Source organism: Microtus ochrogaster, chromosome 4 (assembly GCF_000317375.1).
Source record: "Microtus ochrogaster isolate Prairie Vole_2 chromosome 4, MicOch1.0, whole genome shotgun sequence".
Taxonomy (NCBI): Eukaryota; Metazoa; Chordata; class Mammalia; order Rodentia; family Cricetidae; genus Microtus; species Microtus ochrogaster.
Genome location: NC_022011.1, coordinates 31,318,326 through 31,336,179, shown reverse-complemented (window position 1 = coordinate 31,336,179; position 17,854 = coordinate 31,318,326). Strand labels below are relative to the sequence as shown.

Here is a 17,854-nt window from a genome sequence, read left to right as displayed (position 1 = left end):
GAACTGGCCTTTGGGCAAAGAAATGCCCATACCTCAACCACTGCAGAGATACAGAGTACCCGTGAATGGAAAAAACAGAGGACTGTCATATCCTGCCAAGACAAGGATAGTTTTGACAAGTTTCTTGCCTTTGAAAATGGTACATTTAAAGGGGGAAATGATATAGGTATGAATAATTTGCATTGGTATGGATTTTAAGGTCAGTTTTGTTATATGTATTTCTAATATTGATTAAGGTATTGTGATTGTGAAGTTCATTTTTAAAATGTAATGTATAATTAGGAAATATAGGTTGTTAATGGATAATCATCAATAATAATCAAGCTTGTAGTCATGTTAGATTTTCTAGATATATAGAGATATAGTTCAGTAAGATAGGCATTCTTCATATCTTTCAAAGACTACAAAATATGGCATTTAATGTTTTAATAACTTAGGGTTTTTCATGACAATGAGACATGTCTGCTCCTGGCGGCACCAATCTACTTCAAGAAGAATATGGGCATCGAAGAGGCACCTTATGGAGTTTGATAGTCATTTGAGCAAGAAACTGCTCTTGCCTGGACTATTGCATAAACTGGACACAGAGAACCCGCATAGAGAGGACTGATGAACTTGCCTAAAGGTGAGATGGTCTTTCGGGGTTCCTGATTCATGAAAGAGTCTGCAAGACATTCTGCAGGACACAGCAGAAAGTGACTTGAACTGTCTTTGGAATTTTCCTGCTTCATGGAAATGTCTGCTGGAAACTATGGGCCTGTAGGACGAAGATGGATGCCCCAACAGTACAGAGGAACTTTGGGTGACTGTCCAGGCAGCGATTTCTAGAGTTTTGGACTTCTTGTTTGCTTAGGTAATATTATATCCTTCTGGAGTCTTTGATGGAGTTGAAGAATGATTAGTTATAGTTTTCCTTAGTTTTATGATAAAAGATAAAGTAGATATAAATATTGTAACTGTAATTCTTGCTTGATAATGGTTTTGTTATATATAATTTTACTATGTTAAAGTGAAAGCCTTTTTTATTTAAACAGCAAAAGGGGAAATGATGGAGGAAGGTCATTGGTTAATAGACTACCTTGGCCCTGATAGGACAGAAAATTAGGTAGGTGGAGTAGACAGAACAGAATGCTGGGAGAAAGAAGCCGAGTCAGGCAGTCGCCATGATTCTCCCATCCAACACAGACACAGGTTAAGATCTTCCCTGGTAAGTCACCTCGTGGGCTACACAGATTATTAGAAATGGGTTAGATCAATATGTAAGAGGTAGCCAATAAGAGGCTGGAACTAATGGGCCAGGCAGTGTTTAAAAGAATACAGTTTCCGTGTAATTATTTTGGGTAAAGCTACCCAGGTGGCAGGACACAGCCCCGCCATTCCTTACTACAGGTTTTAACTTTAACATAGAAAAATTACATATAACAAAACAGATATTAAGCAAGAATTACAGTTACAATATTTATATCCACTTTATCTTTAATCATATCTAAGGAAAACTATAATAGCTATCTATTCTTCAATTCCATCAAAGACTCCTGAAGGATATAATATTACCTAAGTAAAGGAAGTACATTGTAAGCAACTTCCAAAACTCTAGAATTGACAGAGATATCTCACTACCTGGACAGTCACCCAAAGTTCTTCTGTACTGTTGAGGCATCCATCTTCAGCCTACAGGCCCATAGCATCTGGCAGACTTTTCCATGAAGCAGGAAATTTCAAAGACAGTTCCACCTATATTGGCAGTTTGTCAGTCACTTTCTTCTGTGTCCTCCAGAATATTCAGAATACCATCAAGCAGTCCAAGCAAGAACAGTTTCTTGCCCAAATGGCTAGTAAACTCCTTAAGGAGCTTCTTTGATGCCCATCCTCCTCTTGAAGCAATTGGTGCTGCCAGGAACAGATGTGTCTTACTGTCATGAAAAGCCCTAAATTCTTTTTTTTTTTCTTTCAATTTTTCGAGACAGGGCTCTCTGTAGCTTTGGAGCCTGTCCTAGCACTAGCTCTTGTAGACCAGGCTGGCCTCGAACTCACAGAGATCTGCCTGCCCCTGCCTTCTGAGTGCTGGGATTAAAGGTGTGCACCACCACCGCCCGGCCCCTAAATTCTTAAAACATTTTAAATGCCATATTCTGTAGTCTTTGAAAGGTTTGAAGAATGCCTATCTGAAATTTAGCTCTGTACATCTAGAAAACCTAACTAACATGACTACAAGCTTGATCATTATAGATGTGTATCTATTAACCTGTATTTCTTAATTATATATTACATTTTTAAATGAGCTTCACAAACATAATACCTCAATCAAGATCAAAAATACATATACACAGTATAACAAAATTGACCTTGAATTTGTATCAATAAACCAAGATCCATACCCATGTAAATCTCTATAGCATATCCCCCTTTAAATGTAAACAATATTTGGGAATTTGGTCATAGTACTCTCCAAACTGCTTCCTGCTGTTTATTGGGTGAAGTAATTTTTTGAGGGGTGATCAAAGTGACTGTTCAGGGGCTCTTGGTCCATCAAGCCATATTAGTCTGGAAGCAATCCACAGGTTTTCATCTTCTGTAGAAACAAAAGAAGAACCTCTTTTCCAAGCAACATATCCTTAGACCCATATTTTGAATTAAAGACACCTTTAAAGTATATTTGTTGGTTACTTAGCTCCTTCACAATCAAAAACTTCAAAGAAAACACAATAATATACACAATCCATGCTCGATGCAGGACGGTCAACGGATATGTTAAAAGCATTTGGGGTCCGTTGCTAGGAAATACTGACTTTGACATTGTTAAATGTTTTTCTGGACGCACGGAGCAACGAATAGCTGAAGAAAGAGAGCAGGAACACAGCAGCCCAGTGATGGCTGAAGTCGGTGAGCAGAGACCCTCTCTGCAAAAATCATGGCCTGAACATGCTCTTCCTAACCCCCTCTTCACCCCAACCTTACAGTCTTCAGAGTAAATGATAGTCTTGTCTTCTCCCAGGCCTGGCCAACTTCCTTCCCTGTACCCTAACAGCTGAGCTCTGAGACCCATCCAAGTACTGACATTCCTGTTCTGCTAGACGCAGCTGCCTGCCACCCCTGCTGAAACCTTACCCAGTGATGTGGCCAGAGCTCGGTTTTCTATCAGTTCGTAAGTGTGGCTCTCTCTCACAAGACCACACACTCCCAAAGTCCATTCTTTCTAGTAATATCTGAGCTAAGTCCATGATAAACATCTCTTTTGACCCAGGTGTGGTCGTGTGAGGCAGAAGCAGATGGATCTCTACAAGTTCCAAAGCTAGCATATCTACTACCTAATGAGTTCCAGGCCAAACGGGTTAGAAAGTGAGACTGTGTCTCAAAACAGACTCAAGCGAAAAATCTCTACTAAATAAACTTCAGGGCTGTGAAAACGGTTTAATAATTAACAAACTCACCACGCAACTGTCCCTTTACTTCTGAGAGTCATCAAGGGATGGTTTTCCTAGTGCAATACCCATCCCACCTACCGTTCCAAGGAAGTGAAACTAGGAACAGCCAGCAATACGATTTGTGTAAGGAAAGAGGAAAGCCGGGAGAGCAGGTAGCACACCTGCTCCTGGGGAAAGCCCAGAATTATACAGCAAACTATCCGCCAGCCTTGCCAAAAATGGGTTAAATTCTCCCTGACCTCGCCAAAAAGGATTTGTTCATGCTATTTCCAAGCCTTGTCCCACAAAGAAGTCACATGGCTCCCGGCACAGGGGTTGCAGGACAATATCTCTTAGTCATTTCAGATGTCAGCCACTGCTCCCCGTCATGCCATTCTCAGAAATGAATATAGACAGCATGGTATCAGAGCCTGGCAGATCTTTTTAAATTTGAGCCTGTTTGGCCTACAGAGTGAGTATGATAGTAAGAAATGTCTTAGTAGCACACACACAATCACACACAAACATAAATATAGTTGAATATAATTTTGCATTGTTCGAGACAAGATCTCATTAGAAAGCTCCAGTTGGCCTAGAACTCACAATGGATAATTATATACTGAATATTTTAAAACAAATTCCAGTAAACATTTCATTCTATACCATTGGCTCATTATTCAAAGCCTGGCAGTTTTCTTTTTTTGGTTTTTCGAGACAGGGTTTCTCTGTGGCTTTGGAGCCTGTCCTGAAACTAGCTCTGTAGACCAGGCTGGCCTCGAACTCACAGAGATCCGCCTGCCTCTGCCTCCCGAGTGCTGGGATTAAAGGCGTGTGCCACCATCGCCCGGCTGCCTGGCAGTTTTCTATACAAGAGGGAGCTTCCAACAATTTTCTTCAAATTTACTTATATTTCAAGAAAACTGGAAATTCATAACTGGAAGAAATTTCATAATCTTTACGTTCTTAGGTTGTTTTTCTCCATCCAATCATTCTATGAAATCAATATCAATTTTTTTTGAGCTTTTTCTAATTTAGAAACATTTTAACTAGCGCATTGTAAATGGAGGTGTTTGGAAGTTTTGTTTGAATGCTAAGACTCCAACTATGGAAGCTGAAACAACACTTACCAAAGTAAATATTCCAGCTGCCAGTAACCCAATGAGTTTTTAAGAATGCTTTTCTAAAATAGGTAGAAATTTTCCAATTACTGTATTGGAATTGTTGGAAAACTACTCCTTTAAATTTTCCTGGGGTGAAAAATAAAAGGAGGTTATTGGTTCACAGTTACAGTACTATTTGCTGTATTATCAACACACTGAGTTAAATAGCTATTATTGTTATTTAACATGAACTAAAGGATGATATATGTGGCCACTAGATTTTCTATTAACACAAGAGGGGCAACTATGCAAGTCTATGTGTAATATGATTGTATCAAAGGTTTATTAGCAGTGTCTCTCATATTTTTTTCTCTCTAATGAATAATAAAACATGTACAGCCTTTGTTAGAGTTTCTATTGCTGTGAAGAGATACCATGACAACTCTTATAAAGGGAAAACAATTAATTTGGGCAGCATTTTCAGAGGTTTAGTCCATTATCGTCACGGTGCCACGTGGCAGCATGCAGGAAGTCACGGTGCTGGAGACACTGTACATCTTGACCCACAGGCAACATGAAGAGAGATGAGACTGGGTATGGCTGAGCATATGAGACCTCAAAAGCCACCCGCACAGTGGCACCCTTCCTCCAACAAGACCAGACCTACTGCAACAAGGGTACACCTAATAGTATCACTCTCTATGAACTTATGGGGCCAATTATATTCAGACTCCCACAGGTACTAAGTATTAATTGATAAGTATTCTGAAATCCCCAGTTGCAGGTGTCTTTGACTCATTTACTTGCTCTTGGGATCCTTATCTTCAGACTGGGCTGCCCAATCCAGCCTTGATAGGATGGTTTGAGCCTAGTGTCATTGTACCTTGTTATACCATTGGATGGGATGGTTTTGTGTGTCTACTTGACACCAAGCCAGAGACATCAGAAAAGAGGGAGCTTTAGTGAATGAAATGCCTTCATGAGATCCATCAGTAAGGCATTTTCTCAATTATTGATCAATGGGAGGAGGGACCAGCCCATTGAGAGTGGTCCTGGGTTCTATAAGAAGGGAAGTCATTTGGAGTAACCCAATAAGCAGCACCCCTCCAGGGCATTTGAATCACCTCCAGTCTCCAGAATTCTGCCCTGGCTGAGTTTCTGGCCTGACTTCCTTTAATAGTGAACATCAATCTGAAAGTGCAATGCAAATTAACCCTTTTCTCCCCATCTTGCTTTTTGGTAATGGTGTTTCATCACAACAATAGAAACCCTAACTAAGACACCATGTCTAGTTGGTATCTATGAGAGACCTCCTCGGGAAAATGGAAGAGGGGGAGGTTTGGGGAACAGAGGACTGAGAGGAGCGGAGAGAGGAAATGGTGCGCTTGGGATGAGAGAAGAATAAATAAAACAAATGAAAGAGAGGACTATGAACAAGGAAGATAGAATCAAAGAAAGACAAAAACTCAACAGGCCAAATCCTTTGGCTCTGTCTCGGACAATGGGGCTTCATTTTCAAAGGGCATAGTGTTGGGAGTAATTGAGTCCTGGCCTTCAGCTGCTCTTCCCTGTCTAGAGCCTTCTAATTGAGGTTACTAGAAGCTGTGCTTTGCCTAGAAGATCAGAGGATGGGATTTTCACCTGTTAGCCATTGACTGCAGGGTATTTAAGCCTCCATGGTGCTATTAAAGAAGGGCCAGAGAGCTCTATTTCTGCAACTTCTCACAATCTCTGTCCTTTGCTACTTCCAAATCCCCATACGCAACTCTCAATGGCAGAAGTCTCATAGCTTGGGATCTCTACATCCTGTGATCTCAAATTCAACCCCCCTTCATCTTCACCACTGCATACAATCAACTCACACACTCTCCTCACTGAGGGTCTGACTCTGTCAAACAGATGGGTACAATAGTGATGAACTGACCACAGGAAAAAGATCCATCTATAACTTTTAAACTTTGCATCTTTCTTGTTTCCAGAATCAGGACAACATAGGAGACCCTGCCAAGTTTGGATGGACCCCACCAAACATGCACAACTGTTATTGCAGGTTCTGTATGAAGTTCTTTCCTGGGACTAGAAATCACTTTGCTTACTCCTGCCAGGAATCAAAGGCTCAGCTGGATGGAGTCTTAGCCTTGGGGCATATTCCTAGACTTCCACTGTGGAGCCAGGGCCTTCTCTTCAAAGGGGCCAAACTCCTTGAAAATTCCTGCCTCTTTCTCACCACCTGACTGACGTATGACACTCCCTACTGCTGTTTTTCTCTCCAAAACACAGACTTTTCATTTCTTTCTAAGCCTATTTGTTTTTCACTGTAGACCTGAGTCTCAGTAATAACCACCCAACAGAGGCAATAAATATTAGAATAATAAAATTATCTAAGAAATCAGCTCATTACTTTTTAATACAATCTTACTTACTTTTTCAGTACAATCTTACTTACTTTTTCAGTAAATGGCGAGAATAAGAAAATTTTGGGGCTAAAATATCCTACAAATGACCTCTGGCTACATTCTTCATGGAGTTTTATAAGCACCTGTGCTAACTTACCAGGCCACAGTCCCCCAATGGGGCCACAAAGGAGGAAGCCAGGCTTTGGATAGCGGGACCACAGCAAGTCAAGGCTGTGACTGATTTATTAACAGCAATCAGACTTTTATGCCTTGATCAGAAACAGAAGATAATGGCAATTTCCAGGATCAATACAATTCTAGTTGCCATGGTGTAAGGAACTTTGCAACCTGTACAGGGTACACAAGATTAATCTCTGAAACCAAATGTCCTGTGAAGCTTCCATTCTTCCTTGACTACTAAGGGATCATACAGAGAAACAAAAAGCAGCCTGAATGTTTCACTGGTTGGGGCAGGGAGGGGCTACATCAGGAACCAGAAGGCACCTTGTGCCCCAGGAGCCATGGACTTTAACCTGAAAATCCTATGACACATGTCTCTCAAGGCAGACAGTCCAGGCCATGTCCACGGTTCCCTGCAGAGCCTTACCCACTAAAATCCTATAACCTTGAGACCTACTGTTTGCAATTACTCTCAACATTGCAATTTTCCAGGTCCTACTAGAACAGCTGATGGAGCTCTGTGAACAGCTTTCTACAGTTTTACCATCTAAAGTCCTAATACCTTCAACATTCCCCCAGATCCCAACATTCACGGGTCCTTTGCAACAACAAAATCACCTTTGAGGCACCATTTTTTTTGTTGTTGTTGTTCAAACTTTCTTCCCCGTTGCCATCATTAAATTCTCTAACCGAATGCAACTCGGATAATGAACAGGTTTATGTGGTTGATACCCCTAGCTCACAATCCTCCTTGTGAGAGATTAGGATAGAAACTCAAGCTAATAACTTGTAGAAGGAGCTGCGGGCTGTGTTCCTGCTGCCCGGCTCCCACACCACGGGTTAGCTTTTGCCCCAAAATAACAACACACAAACTGTATTCATATAAGTACTGGCCCATTAGCTCCAGCCTCCTACTGGCCAACTCTCACATCCTTATCAACCCACCTCCATTAATGTGACCCGCCAGGAAGATTCTAGCGTACTTTCTTCTAGGGCTGGAGCTTCATCACGACTGCCCTGGAGAAGAGCAGCATGGTGTCTGGCTCATTTCCCTTCTTCCCAGCATTCTGTTCTGTCTACTCCACCCACCTATGTTCTGAATTATCAGGCGAAGCAGTTTCTTTATTAATTAACCAATGACCTTCCCACATCAATAACTGAAGGCAACACATGAGGAAACATGGTTTCCTGGCTTTCTCTCTTGCTTAGTCACCGTCTCAGGCTCAGCTATCCCTCTAATCCAGCCCAGGACCACTTGTCTAGAGATACTGACAACTCAGTGGAAGAGCCTTCCCGCACCAATTGGAATCAACACAATCTCTCTCAGACACTGTAACCAGATGTTCTGATTGGGCACAACCTCAACTGATGTTCTCTCAGATGACTCTAAGTTAGGTCATGTTCACAACTGAGGATAATTAGGAAAAAAATACAGTAATATACCAGCTGGCTTTTAAGAAGCAAAGCCAATGAATTAATTATACCAGTTACTAGAGCAGCAAAAAACCAAACATAAAGATAGCAACAACTGGAGAACACAGAAATGCCAGGGAATGAGACAAGGCAAGCCTCTATGATCAAGCAGAGAAAACTAAAACTGTCTCCCCACAGAAAGTTCCCAAGCCAATCAAAACTCAAGGAACTCATAACAAGACATTGTATGAATACAAATTTGGTGAAGGTCCATTATTTTCTATAAAATGAACATAATTAGACTACAATTAATAAAATCACAGATGACACCACTGGCAAAACAAGACACCAAGGAGACCTGCAAATATAGATGATGGTCCCTTAAACAAGACACCAAGGAGACCTGCAAATACAGATGACGGTCCCTTAAACAAGACACCAAGGAGACCTGCAAATATAGATGATGGTCCCTTAAACAAGAATGACAAGATCCTAATCAAAATCAAACTCCAAGTAATCACAGCCACTCATCCTGTGCACTCAGTTCTCTCCTTTGCCAGTCACAGAAAAATTGTTAAAAGGCCTGGCATGGTGGCACACACCTTTAATCCCAGCACTTGGGAGGCAGAGGCAGGCAGATTTCTGTGAGTTCGAGGCCAGCTTGGTCTACGGAGTGAGTTCCAGAACAGGATTCAAAGCTACAGAAAAACCCTGTCTTGAAAAATAAAAAATAAATGAAAGAAAGGAAGGAAGGAAGGAAGGAAGAAAGAGAAAATTAGTTGGGCAAGGAGATTGTCCCACCAAAATTGGAGATTTGCTTGAAGCTTTCTGATGTTTTAACTTTGTAGAAAATAGTCTCAAGGAGCTGGAGAGAATGGCTCAGAGGTTAAGAGCACTGGCTGTTCTTCCAGAGGTCCTGAGTTCAAGTCCCAGCAACCACATGGGGGCTCACAACCCTCTGTAATTCTCTTCTGATAAAGGAAAGGATGTCTGTTAGGATCACATAGATACCATTTTGTGTTCTATGCTAGATGACTCCCTGAAGCCAACATGAGAGTGAGGAAATGAAAAATTTTCAAAATAAAACGCATGATAACAGATTTTAAAAGAATCAGTATGCACCCAAAACAACTGGTTTTGCTCTAATTGCTTTATAAGTCACATGCACTTTTGAAACAAGTTTATTACTGCTTTTTGTGTATGTTTGTGCATGAAGAGAATACCTTCTACATGCATACAGGTGACATACAGATAGAGAGGGTGTCAGATTAACTGAAGCCTCCCAACTTGAGTGTTGGTACCTGAACTAAGGTCATCCCAAAGAAGAAGGTGTGCTGAGACACCGCCCAGATGCATAATACATTTTATTCAATAAACCAAAGTCTTTCATAGATTAACAACAACAAGACCATCAACACCTCACTAAATAAATGATCCTTGGGAATGTGCTGCTTCAGTGTAAGATTCTGGGAATGGTGAATTTCCGCCTTAAAGAGAATACAACCCAACAGCTGTGCCCAGTGCTTTATAACAGGGAAGCTGATTATAAAGATACACGGCTGTGGACACACTCAGAGTGCTCCACAGGATTAAGAAAAACTAGCACACAGACTGATACAATGTGGCTTCTATACTTACTACAAAGCCACAACAATCAAGGATGTAAACAGTTGTGAAAGGATAAAGGGGATGGAGAACAAAGACAAGAAAATATAGCCAGCTTTTAATCAAAAGACCTAGGGATGGGCTGGAGAGGTGGCTCAGTAGTTAACAGTACTGGCTGCTCTTCTAGAGGACCTGAGTTCAATTCCCAGCAAACATTTGGTGGCTCAAAACTACCTGTAATGAGGCCGGGCGGTGGTGGCGCACGCCTGTAATCCCAGCACTCGGGAGGCAGAGGCAGGCGGATCTCTGTGAGTTCGAGACCAGCCTGGTCTACAAAGGGAGTTCCAGGACAGGCTCCAAAACCACAGAGAAACCCTGTCTCGAAAAAAAAAAAACTAAAAGAAAAAAAGAAAAAACTACCTGTAATGAGATCTGGCGCCCTCATCTGGCGTGAAGGTGACCATGCAGGCAAAACACTGTATATATAATAAATAAATCTTAAAAAAAAAAAAAAAAACCCACCTGTAATGAGATCTGGCACCCTCATCTGGTGTGAAGGTGACCATGCAGGCAAAACATTGTATATATAATAAATAAATTAAAAAAAAATACCTAGGGAATCTCAGTCAGGAAAAGTGGGGTCTTGACCAATGTTACCCAGCCCCCTATGAGTCCATGTGTATAGAAATTAAATAAACACAGAGTTCACAACTTCTACAAATTAACTCAAGGTAACCCTTACACTGTTTCTGACCTCCAGTCATTGGTATTTGTTCCAAAGACAGACGCCCTGTGCTCTAAAGCTCTCTGCAAATGGAGATGATCCCCTGCTGTGGCTCTGCAGCCCCTGAGGGCTTGTTGTGGTTTCAGGTAAACCCCGTCCCTCTGATGCCCAATAATTTAAAATCTGCCTTCTTCCGCACATATTATGGCACAAGATGTGGAATCTGCTCCATTGACCTGCACAACACCACGGACACCTGAGAGATCTCTGCAGAACAGAAACCCCTTTGTCTGCTGAAACTGAGTTTCACTAAAGCACACCACGCTGGCTGGTGGTAGCAGAAAGACAAAAGCATTCTAATCATGTACGGCTGAAGATTGATCCACATCATCTCTTTCTACCAGTTCCTAAACTACTTGTATCATGTATAGGACAAACCTGAAAGTGGAATTCAATATTCAGAATTTCTAGAAAGCAGGCCTTTACCTTTTCCAGTTCATTTTCCCACCGCACATCACAAGGAATGTCTGTGTGTGCACACTGGACAGTGACATCACAAGCATCAGATCCTCCCATGCTGAGACTGCAGAGCCTCCCCCTCCCCAGGAAATCCCACGCAGGGAGGCTCACAGGACAAGGTTCACTGCCCGGGTCATATCATGGACCAACAGAACCACAATCTGGCTCACGGTCCATTCTAGCCCCAGCAGAAATGATAGCACAGCAAACCTGCTCTGAGCACCCCACACTCAAAATGGCATGGCTTGTGGTCTTTCTTACAACTCCCTACAGTCCTAGAAAGGACCTGCAAGCTAGTATTCCTACTGCTAAGCCTTGCCAGAGTCCCTCCTTAGCTAGGGCCACCCATCTGGACCTCAGAATATCAGCAGCTCCCCTACTGGGTGAGCAGAGATCTAAAGACTCAGACAACACAGGCCTTCCCAGCTCTGCCCTTCCAGCCCAGCAGACAGAGCCCTATCTGAAAAGTTTGTATTAGAGTAGACATTCTTCCACGCTCCCGGAGCACTTCCTGTTCCTTGTTCAAGGCACAGGGTCCTTTGTGTGTAGATCGCAGTACACACTCAGTGTCCAGTGCAGTCAACCCTTTGATTCCTAGCTGGGAAGTCCTGCAGCTAAACATAGGTCACATTCAAACAGTGACAGTTGTCAAAGGAAAAAAGAGGCCATGAGTTAGAAAACAATGAGGGGTCATGGCAGGGCTTTGGGGGCAAGAAAGAGACTCTGAAGATGATGTAGTTTTTATCTCAAATAATTATTTCGAAAAGCTGAAACAGGCTTTAGTGCCATATACACCAGAGTCGAGGGATTTGTCTGAGACCACACCAAGGACTGCTCACACCTTTCTCTCAGCCTGCGCATCTTAAACCCGGAAAGTAACAGTCCTGTAGATAGGGTAGGAACTTCTTACAAAGACCCTCTATTTTGGTTAAACCAGTGTAACTGCAGTAATTTGGTTACGCAGATCCTTGATTGCCTTGGACTGTGGACCTCCAAAAATGGCCACATGAAATATTTATGAAGCCTCTAAGATTGGTTACCTGACTCCCCATTGCTAATATCAACTACTGCCAAAGCAGGAAAGCTCTCCCCTCCTTCCTGCCATTTTCTTTCTTTCTTTCTTTCTTTCTTTCTTTCTTTCTTTCTTTCTTTCTTTCTTTCTTTTTTTAAAGATTTATTTATTATGTATACAACATTTATTTATTATGTATACAACATTCTGCCTCGATGTATACCCACACGCCAGAGGGTGCCAGATCTCAGTACAGATGGTTGTGAGCCACCATGTGGTTGCTGGGAATTGAACTCAGGACCTCTGGAAGAGCAGCCAGTGCTCTTAACCTCTGAGCCATCTCTCCAGCCCTCTTTCTCTCTTTTTTAAAGATTTATTTATTTATTATGTATGCAATATTCTGTCTGCATGTATGCCTGCAGGCCAGAAGAGGGCACCAGATCTCACTACAGATGGTTGCTGGGAACTGAACTCGGGACCAGCTGGTGCTCTTAACCACTGAGCCATCTCTCCAGCCCCCTGCCATTCCCTTTCTGTGCTGTGACTACATCAGATTCAGAGTTGATCAGTGACTCAGTTCTGGCACAGGTCCTTCTTCATCTGTAACTCCCCAGGAAAAGTCAGAGGTTGGAGGACACTCATTCCCTGGTCTCCTACCCTACTCAATGAGCAGTCAAGGCCCAGCCTGAAAGGAGGTGCAGCACTGTCTTCCCACCACTGGGCAGCAGAGGCAGGATAAAGTGTTCAAAGCAATTCTCAACTTCATAGCTCCTGGGCTGTAGGAAATACTGCTCTCAAGAGAAATAAATAAATCAATAGCACTTGAGAAAAAAGGAATAAGATTCTTAAAGATCACAAAACACTGGAGAACAGAGACAAATAGGGAGAAGAACACTAATGCACATAAAGAAAATGTTAAAAATGGTACCAAGTTAAATGACTTTTTTAAAATGATAAAAATAATGCATTTTTAAGATTAAAAACTTAGCTATACTGACTGTGAAAAAGAGTAGGCCCTTCCCTAGCAGAGGGAAGGCCATTACTGAGAGACTGATTGATCTTGACTATATGCACATGTTGGCTGCTGAGATCTGGAACCTCACACACAGAGTTCCAATCAACCATCTGTGTCTCAAACTTCTAAGCCGACTTTACTGTGTGAACCAGACTGAACAGATCTGCACAGGAGAGTTTCCTAATTGCAAATTCAATATTCATTGCCTCATGGTAACTTTCTCAAACTGTACACCCACCAATCTGGTCTGTCTTCATTCAACTGACACATGCTGTGAAATTACAGAGTAACTCCTCCTGCCATGGTCGGGTCCTTTTTCATAACAGCGACTCCAGCAGCTTCCAGCCTACCATTTCCCCCTTCACTGCACACAATAAACTATTCTCCGATTCTGGTCCGAAGGCTCCACATGCAAACTGTTTTCCTGTAACTGCAAAGGACAGTCGCCTCCATGACTCAAAAGGATAATTTTAAAACTCTGAGGTAGCACAGTGATTTAAACTAAAATGTTTGGAGATGTAATATGGAGGATAACAAAGTCATCGCCCTGGAGTGCAACAGTCTGAAATCAAGGCCACCTGGGTCACCAGCAGAGAACAGTCTCAGAAACAGTTTTCTAAAAGGCTGCAAATGCAGCTGCTCTAGAAATACTGTGTCCTCCCAGGGAGAAATCACTCCTCACAATTAAGAGATTAATAGAGAAAAATCTCTGTGATGAGAACCTGCCTCTATCTCTGTCTAATGCTCAAAGAGGAGCAGCATTGACAGATTCTGCATTCCACATCTGCTGTCATCCCCAAGTTTCTCTTAGGGTCATGCGCCAGGTTACACTCTGAACAATTTAAATAGGGACAGGAGACAGCAAGTGTGGACACTTAGGCAGATGGGAGACACAGTAAAGACATTATCAGAATTATTTCTTTTTATTTTATTTTTTCATTTTTAATTTTTTTTGTTTTTGTTTTTTGAGACAGGGTTTCTCCGTGGTTTTGGAGCCTGTCCTGGAACTAGCTCTTGTAGACCAGGCTGGTCTCGAACTCACAGAGATCCTCCTGCCTCTGCCTCCAGAGTGCTGGGATTAAAGGTGTGCACCACCACCACCCGGCTCTATCCTTCAGAAATAATTCTGATAATTGCTGAATATCAGAATTATTTCTGAAGGACAGCAGTGACCTGATGCAGAAGGTCATTCTTCAGTGACAGGGTCCTGAGGGGAAAGTGCCAGGGAAGGAGAAAGACAGGAAAAGGAGAAGGTAGAAAAGGTAACAGCTGGGGTAAGGAGGTCTTACACAGCTGTGTCTCATGTCAAGTAAGCTTCTTAAGAAGAACAGCATCTCTTCTACTAGTTACGGGGGGGGTGGAAAGAAATGGGGAGCTTCTACAAAGTCAGCAGAAACTACCACACAATGAGAAAATTTCAGGAAATTAATTAAATGTTGCACAAGGAGCATGCAGGGTATCTCAAGAACATTATTGACTAAGCCCACAGCGGCCTTGGAACTAATAACCATAGCTCCAGTGCTGGGAAGACTTTGGCCCTCAGATTAAAGGAACCCTCCACAGAGGCCCTGGCCCCAGACCACGACCAGCTAGGTCTTCTTCTCAACACACCAAGGCCTTAGGCAAAGCTCCTGAGGCCAAGATCCCAGGCAGCAGTTATTCCATCCCCAAGAATATTCCTCCTCCCTGCCTCAGGGCCTAAATGAAAGCCTTGCTTGACCAGGACAGTCCTGAAAACAACAGTGTTTTACTTTTCAAATAGTTGTCACCTGATGTCTTACTGCCCCTCTCTCAGAACTATGCTTTTCTCAAGGAGAAAACTGGAACTTTAAGGCAGACCGGGCCTTAAGGTGGGTTGTGATCCCGCAATACCTCCCTGAGCAACTTGTTAGAAGTCTGTTCTTTGATATGGCGATGGGCCTACAGACTGTGGTCACTCAAGGGTGTGTGTCACCTTTGTAATGATTTGGAGCCAAATGTCAGGAAAATCCTGGTGGGAAAAAAAATGTGGACCATACTACCCTTATCTCTACCAGGCCTGGTTAGCATATACTCATCTTTGGGGTGTTTGAGAGACGGTTAAATTCCACTTTATGAGACTTACTAGCTCTAAGCATTGGTAAATCCTTTAAGTCACCAATTCTACTCTTCTACATCACAGCTAACTGTGCAGCGCTACCCGACACACGAGATGCCTTTTACAACCTCCACACAATTACCTGTAAACGGACCTTACAAGTAAAGGTTAAATGAAAAGTGCTAAACGTCTAGAAGATACAGGAGAAACCAGGCCTCTCAAAGTTAGGCAACCCGCCTTCCATGGCTGCACCAAAAGCGCATTGCTGTTGACTCCAAATACGGTTCTACGCACAGCTGCCTGAGCCCAACACGCTGCACAGGTGCAGCGCACAGAGCAAAGTCGTCAGAGGGCCTTACGGTCCAGGGAGTAGCAGGGACCGCTTAGGAACTCACCAGACAGGGATTCTAACCCAGCCCCGGGGAGTCCCAGTCACACTGGCTCCTACACCTCACCATCTGCTCTTCCCTATCGGGGACCGCAGCCCCTCGCTCACCATGTTGTGGACGGCCCCCTCACAGCTCCCCGCAGCAGCGCTCACAGAACAGCACGCGAAAACGCTGGTACCAGCTCCTCGGCAAAGCCAAGCCTGCAACCATGCTCCCGGAAGAACCTTGAACGACTTCTGACTGGCAGTTAGGCGTGGAGACCCTGATTGGCTGGTGAGGCCTGAGTGACAAGCGCACCTCCCGTTGGGTTGCTGTGTGCTTAAAGAAACAGCACAAAAGTTCCTGACCCTGCCTTCCAGCCCAGACCCTAGTACACCCCAGATCTGCAAAGGTTTGCTTTTCAATAGCACTTGCCCGCGGCTCCAATTGCTAGTCCTGCTATCTTCCCGCACTCCTTAGGCTTTTACACTTCTTCCTCCCGAATGAACGTGACTGGTCGGCGCAACCGTTTCCTCTGCCTGTGTCTTGCACAGCCTCAATGTAGCATGGAGTGATTCCCTGTGGCAGAGGTGGAAGGGTGCCCAGAATATTAACAACTTTAAAGAGTGATTTAAGGACACAAAAGGAGATGTTTGTTCTGTGGCTTCACGGTGAGGTCAGGTGAACTGAAGGGACTTCCACAGGCTCTTCAGAGAGCCAGGGAGAGAGACGCAGGGACCAGAAAAGACAACAAAAGATAGATCTGTCTGCCACCAGAAGACAGGATGACGGCTCCATCGCTTTAAGTTTTCTTCCAGAATTCGAGACAAACTCTTGACAAATGAATAATATTAAAAAGTGAGGTCTTGTAATCCCAGCACTCGGGAGGCAGAGGCAGGCGGATCTCTGTGAGTTCGAGACCAGCCTGGTCTACAAGAGCTAGTTCCAGGACAGGCTCCAAAGCCACAGAGAAACCCTGTCTCAAAAAAACTAAAACTTAAAAAAAAAAAAAGTGAAGTCTTCAAGGGTAAGTTGAATTCTTAGCGAATCATGGAGCTAGGAAGACTGTCTTTATGAGTACTATGGTTAGCCAGCTCACCTTCCTCAGCGGGCAGGAGAAAAAAAAATGAAACTGCATTATTCAAGGCTCTCTACAGGAGCAAGACGGGTAAAACTCGGTCTCTCCATGCATGTAGAAAGTAGATTTATTAGAATGTCTCACAAGCTGTGGTCCCGCTTGTCCAAAAATGGCGTCTACACAGGGCAAGTTGAAGACTTCCTGTGCCCATGAGGCTGGATGTCTCAGCTAGTCTTCAGTATGCATCAAAGTTCCAAAGAGTAGGCTCTCCTGCTAGTAAAGGGGTGAACATGGTACCCAGAACTAGGGCAGGGAGGCAGAGAGAGAGAGAACTTCCTTCTTCAGTATCATTTATATCTGTAGGCTGTACGAAAAGGAGTGATACAGATTAAAAGTGGATCTTATGCCATCTTTGAGGTGGTTTTGGTGTTTTTGAGATATGGTTTATCTCTATAGACCTGAAACTCACTCTGTAGTCCAAACTGCCCTGAAACTTACAAAAGTCAACTGCTTCAGCCTCTTGAGTGATGGGTAAAAACTGTGCACTGCCACCAAGATGCTATGGGTAAATCCCATCAACTCAAATGATCGAGATTTGAAATGTAAGTGTTATTTAAAAACTCTTAAGAAAACTGCCTCGCAGAAGTACCCAATGCTTTTGGTTACAGTAAAACCACATTTACTCCATTTGATTACAAAGAATTACATGGGGGCAGGATGGCCTGCAGGAGCTCAAGGAAGTGTTACAGCAGCAGGCCATTGGGGGCAACAGCAACACAAGCCTCAGTATACGCCAGACCACCCTGAACGCGCCAATCTCCTGTGATCTCAGAAGCTAAGCGGGGACAAGACTGGTTAGTACTTGGATGGGATTCCGCCTAGGAATACCGGGTGCTATACGCTTTTTTTTTTTTTTCCTTTTCTCTTGCAGAGCAACAGCCAACCCGGACCAGGACACCACCA

General features: G+C 43.2%; 1 protein-coding gene across 1 annotated transcript in view; it reads right to left on the bottom strand.

Moving 5' to 3' along the window:
- Positions 1-16,068, bottom strand: part of LOC102000012 (zinc finger protein 431-like) — a 21,745-nt gene extending 5,677 nt beyond the window's left edge. The window contains exon 1 of the mRNA XM_005345860.2: positions 15,942-16,068. Within this exon, the coding sequence (XP_005345917.1) occupies positions 15,942-15,944 (3 nt within the window). The 5' untranslated portion in view covers positions 15,945-16,068. The remainder of the gene's footprint in view (positions 1-15,941) is intronic.
- Between the last annotated feature and the right edge of the window lie 1,786 nt (positions 16,069-17,854).